At 36.3% G+C, this 6134-nt stretch overlaps 1 protein-coding gene across 1 annotated transcript; it reads left to right on the top strand.

Moving 5' to 3' along the window:
* Positions 1–960: 960 nt before the first annotated feature.
* Positions 961–2237, top strand: LOC148800734 (extracellular ribonuclease LE-like). Its single transcript, XM_088902659.1, has 4 exons — positions 961–1153; positions 1261–1416; positions 1533–1734; positions 1819–2237. Exons 1-4 carry the CDS (start codon positions 1046–1048, stop codon positions 2076–2078), a joined length of 726 nt encoding a protein of 241 aa, XP_088758785.1. The 5' UTR covers positions 961–1045; the 3' UTR covers positions 2079–2237.
* Positions 2238–6134: the final 3897 nt, after the last annotated feature.

The raw sequence follows: 6134 nt of genomic DNA on the forward strand, positions 1-6134 counted from the left end.
CGAAAAATCACTCTTGTCTCTCTCAGTTCAATCTGCTACTATCTCACATAAGGTTTCTTTGGAGACTCTTCAATTTTGTTAGTTGCAGATTCTCGCCCAAGACACTATTGTATCATGTGAACGAATTTGCCTATATCCCAATAGCAAACTCAATATAAGTGAGTGAGATAAATAACATTTTAAAAACAATACCTTCAGACACACCTCAGAACGCTTCTCCTCAAGATTGTGTGACCCCATTTTTTTCAACAATTGCTCTGCTCCCCTGGCTCCAAATTTGAAAGCATCGACAATTTTAAAGTGGAAACCATTCAATAATGGGTTTTGATATTACTTACACGCGTGAAATTGATGATTCAAGGCAACATTTTCTTTTTTAGCTGAATAATATCTTGGGATATAGACAAAGATGAAAGAGATGAAGATAAAAGAGGATATAAACTTGTGGAGGAAATAAGATAACATGTTTTACATTTTACGTCAGATGATAGGATTGAAAGAAAATAATTGTTTTGTCCTTTTAGGCATTAATGAGAAAACATTGCTTTATCCACTTTTGCCTCCTAGTAATATTTAATATTGGACGGGATGCAATGCGGCACGTCAATTATATAAGTCTATATCTCATGGTCATGGCCCGTAGTTTCGGTTGTTTATAAGAAAGAGAAACAAAAGCTACCGCTAAAATAAATAGAATTTCATGAATCATAATTTTCTCTTCTTTGTCCGCTGCACCACCATTAAACCAGAATCATAATTTTAAGTCCTTTCAACTCTCCCACCCATCCAACAACATTGTGCCATGAACGGACCCAAATTATTCTCCATCAATCAAAAGATAAAAAAAAACGAAACTATAAATACAATACCCACGTGCTTTAACATCCTAAACTGGGTGTATTCTCTACAATTTTCTACCAAATGTTCATACGATTTTTGCCTATAAATGTGGCTATCCGAACACCATGCACCATCGCCAAACTGAGAAAATCTAGAGAAAGGATTGAGCTTGAGCGAAGTGAAGTGAAGTAAGAGTAGGGAAACCATGGCATCCGCTTCTTCATTTCAACTTATGATTCTTGTCATACAATGTTTAGCAGCTCTGAGTGTTTCACATTCTACCAGTGTCCATTTCTTCCTTCATGCGCAAGTGGTGAGTAGAGAAGACGACCCAGAATTAATCATTCGTTAATTCGTTTCTTTAATTGTTTGCACTAATTGTGACAGTTGTGTATTGATATTTGTTTTGTTAATTATTAGTGGGCAGGGTCGTTTTGTGCGTCAGAAAAAGGTTGTTGCTTCCCAAACACAGGAATGGTTTCGCAGGAATTCACTGTGCATGGCCTCTTTCCATGCTCCAGTAGTGGGACCAGACTGATGAACTGTGATCGAGGCAACTCTTTAGATCTGTCGCAGGTATGTATTTTCTTCTTCCTATCTTCTCATCAAGAGCTACGTCGTACAAACTTGTTTATTAATTTCCCTGCTATATATATGATGATATCGATCGATATCGCCTTTTCATGGTGTAGATAACAGGCCTGCTTCACACAATGCAACGCAAATGGCCGTCGTATTCATGTCCAAGCAGCGACAGCACACCGTTCTGGGCTCACGAGTGGTCCAAGCATGGCACCTGCTCACTCTCTGTCTTCGATGGTCAATACGATTACTTTAAAGCAGGTCTCGACTTGAAGGACAAAGTGAATATCCTCCAGATCCTCAAACAGGAAGGTAATATTATATTGTTGCAGGCATGAAGATAAATTCAAGTTTCTTAATTATCACTTATATATGTAAGCAATAATAATGATGCAGGGATTAACCCCGATGGGCAGTACTACAGCTCGGAGAGAATCACACGAGTCCTTCAGATAGCAACTGGAGTAACTCCTGCACTTGACTGCACTGTTGATAAGTTTGGCAAATATCAGCTCTACCAAGTCATGTTTTGCGTGGATAAATCTGGGTCTGAATTCATGGATTGCCCCGTCTACCCTGAGCCCACCTGTCCTTCGATCATTAGGTTTCCACCTTTCAGAGGATCAGCCGCTGAAGGGATCTACCTTCGTTCCTAGATCCTAAACTGTTGCTTTTATTTACTCTAGCTATTAAATAATTCACCGTTTTACTGGTGAAAGTGAAATGTTGCTCGAATAATAAAATATGGATATGATCCATGTGATGTATCTCTATGTTGCATGCCTATCAAAAAGAAAGAGAGATCTATTTCCATATTTGTGCAGTACTGTTTTGGCCTTTGGGTTTATGAAAAACCAAAAATTGAATCGCTTTAGGTAGGTAGAGCTTTTAGCCTTTTAGGTTCATCATTTCGTGGTAAAAATGATCAATCCAGTTGCTTTCTCGAGGAACAAATAGTCTAACATATATATATATATATATTGGATGGTCTATGTCAGCATGTTTTGAGAGAAGTTATTTATTTATTTTCTCCATTTTTTTTGTATTTTGTATTTTTTTTGTTTTAAAAATATAAAATAGTAATCATTGCTTATTTTCTTTTGCCTTAGGTTCATCATTTAAGGTCACAATTAGGGTAAAATCCAAGTTCACAATTTCGACTACCAATGTCTTGAGAATAAAGACACAACATTGAATGACTCCCATCTAAATCTCGATAATTTACAATAAGTAGGACTTTTAAACGGGACCGAGTCTAGTAGGCACAGAAAAGTAACCACGTTAAATTAGCACTTGATAAATATTTTGACAACTGTCAAAAGTGGGTATTAATTTTTTTCAAGGGTAGGATGGGGTTATTTTAAGGGACAGGTTTCAAAAAAAAATTCTAAGTGCTCATTGACTATGCTTACAATCGTTGTGCCTACCTAATCCGATCTGCTTTTAAGCATCTTCCCTAGTATTATTTTATGACTACTTTCTAACCAAATAAAGGAAATATTTCAAGCCATAATTAAGTGCAACTACACCAACCGAATGGTGGATTGGTTGGCACGTAAGTGGGTAAGCCCCAGAAGACATGCAGTTTCGAGCCTTGTTACTAATGGCTCCAAATCCATCTTTGAGAAGAGTATAATGTTGCTAGATAAAAAGTGCAGTAGGGCAAAAAGGCCAGTAATCAATACCAAAAAAATAATTAAGTTCAAGTACAATATTATCATAAAGTCCTATAATCCCAACTAGCTGATTTTTGGGCAAGCTGACTTTCCAGGTAGCGCCCATTCAGTTATGGATTGTGTGATGCCAAATGAGGTAACAGGTTCCTAGGGGTGTTCACTATATGGTTCAAACTGTAAAACCGAATTGAATCAAACTGAATTTATAGTTTGGTTCGGTTTATACCTATAAATGGTTTGATTCGGTTTGAGAATTTTCTAAATTGTGGTTTATGGTTTTGGTTTGGTTTATTGAATTTTATAAACAAACCAAACAGTAAACCAAAATTTTATATACATATATATAATATAATATGAATATTTGATATATAAACATTATACATAGTATATCTAAATGAAAGGCGTAAAATTATAAATATATAATAAACTCTTTATTTTATAATAAAATAATAATAAAAGTTTTAGTTTTAATTTTAAAGGATCGATTTGGGCTTTCTAATTGGGTTAGGTCCAAAAGAACCATAGAATGGTCCAAAGTCCCTAAACCGTATTAGAAACCGCACCAAACCGAAATAAAACGGTTTGGTTTAGTTTGGTTTCTATACCAAAACGGTTTGGCTTGGTTTAAAAATTTCTCAAACCATAATTTACTGGTTTGGTATGAGATCTCTCAAATAAGGGTCAAAAACCTACAAAGACATAATGACTGGCAGGATAAATTAATTTTTTATGCTACACACCAACTTTTAGCAAATTTTGGATCTGCTACTCACAATTTGTACCAACATCCATACCCACAGAGCACCCCAACAATGTATTCAGAACATCTTCCCATGAATGACAAGGGAAATATTCCCAATGTGCAGTTGTCATGTCTTGTGGGTAGAGATGCGGGAACATCTTGTGGGTAGCAGATCCTTTTAGCATGGAAGATTCCTCCTTTAAATCCCAACCTCCCCTGTAAACAATCTAATTAATATGGACAAATTTAATTATATTTATACTAGTATTAATGATTTTTAGACTTCTTAATTACAGAAATTGCCCATCTGTTTTTAAGTTGCCTTCATTTGAAGATGAGGGCAATAATGACAATTTGATCAACAATAGCATTTACTTAGAAATCTTTTAGCATAAGGTGTCCATGCTTTTCAAGTTATCCTTGGTTAACTGGGCAAAAATGTAAACTCAGCTGTTATAATGTTCTCTTTAATATATAGCTGTTATAATGTTTATTTCTTCCTAAAGTGCCTTGGGCATTTGCAAAAGCACTTCTAACCACCAAAAGGATGAAACATATATTAAAAAATTAGTGATAATCTATACTGAATACCCTTATTTTAGAATATAATCCCTCTCTATGTGAGGGCAGAAATTATTATTGATTGAGCTACCACAATAATTTCATTCTAATCTACCTCATTAAGTTCTATATTTAATGCATTAACTCCAATTTCTCACATTAAATCTAATATTATACTTTTGGCTTTCACCACTAATGGTTTAACCATTGATACCATAATTAAATAATAAAAGATTTTAAAATAATAGATATAAACATGAAAGATAATAAAAATGTAAAAATTTTGTACAAAAAGTTGGCATTTCTCTAATATTATATGTTTATTATATTAAACAAAATGGTTAATCAATTAATATATATATATATATAAACACACACACACACACACACACACATATATATATATATATATATATATATACTCAAGGAAATGGTGTATGGAAAGAGCCCTTAGACTTCACAAAATGGAATAGTTCATATCTTGTAATGGCGTTGACCAGGTGATCTATTCTTCATAATGGAAAGATTTATTTGGGGCATGCCTTGTTGATATCTGTGAAGTCAATACATATCCACCATTTTCCATTAGCTTTCTTAACAATGATCACGTTAGATAGCCATTTAGGATAGTGTACCTCTCTAATGAAGTCGGCATTGAGTAACTTGTCCACTTCCTCTCCAATAGCTTTCCAATGCTTCGGTGCAAAGTTCCTCTTCTTTTGCTGAATTAACTTACAGCTTGGGTCCACGCTCAACCTGTGAGTAATGACTGAGGGGTCAATTCCTAGCATATCGGCAACAGACCAAGCAAATATGTCACATTAGCTTTGAGGAAGCTTACTAGTTTGGAAAGTGTGTCTTGAGGAAAGAGAGACCCGACTAGCACTATCTTCTCAGGCTCGACCTCATCCGAGTGACGTGCTGAGGTTCTGTCCCTATAGTGATGGGTAGGGCTATTCTTCCTTCTAGTCTCATAGCTGCTCCAAAGAATCCGACTAGAGGCACATCAATGGGTTGTAGTTGGTCTGGCGTCAACTGCATCTTCTCAAACGCCTCATAGAATAAGACATCAACTAAAGAAACGTTGTCTATGAGGATTCTTCTCACTTCATAGTTGACGATTATCATCAAAACCACCAACGCATCGTTGTGGGGTACAGACACACCTCTATGGTCATCATTTGAAAAGGAGATGAGCTCCTCCAGCCTCTACTTCTTTTGTACCTTATAATCAACGTTCAACTGTCGAGCATTGGCTTTTCTGGCCAAGGTAGTCTCTCCCCCGGAAGCCGAGCCACCAGCAATAACTTCAATGACACCGATCAGTGTATGATTAGGCTGGGGATCAGCTAGTGATGGTGCAAAAGACAATGTTGGAATTTCATTGCCGATGTAGTCTTTCAAATGTCCCTATCAAATGAGGGACTCAATCTCATTATTAAGATTGTAGCAATCTTCGGTATCATGGCTCGTGCTACAGTGAAACTTGTAGTATTTCTTGGGATTTCCCCTTCTAGGGTTCCTTTTCAACTTGGCAAGCCACTTCATGTACTCCTGCTTCCCTACTTGCATGAGAATATGAGTTCAGGAAGAGTTCAATGGAGTATACCTGTCATAGGATGGTACCAGCAGCTTCTTCTCATTGTTCTTACTATTTGGGCCGTTGTCTGGTCTGTCCTTGTCCTTCCTTTTCTTTTCGTTGGGGCTAGCCACTGAGTTTTGCAGGCGTTTAT

This window comes from Nelumbo nucifera, chromosome 4, assembly GCF_055504915.1.
Source record: "Nelumbo nucifera cultivar China Antique chromosome 4, China Antique-T2T, whole genome shotgun sequence".
In the NCBI taxonomy this organism is placed as follows: Eukaryota; Viridiplantae; Streptophyta; class Magnoliopsida; order Proteales; family Nelumbonaceae; genus Nelumbo; species Nelumbo nucifera.

Coding starts and splice junctions, on each gene's coding strand:
- LOC148800734 (XM_088902659.1), top strand. CDS start 1,046: ATGGCATCCGCTTCTTCATTTCAACTTATGATTCTTGTCATACAATGT. Junction 1,154..1,260: donor TCTTCCTTCATGCGCAAGTG/GTGAGTAGAGAA, acceptor GTTAATTATTAG/TGGGCAGGGTCGTTTTGTGC. Junction 1,735..1,818: donor CCAGATCCTCAAACAGGAAG/GTAATATTATAT, acceptor ATAATGATGCAG/GGATTAACCCCGATGGGCAG.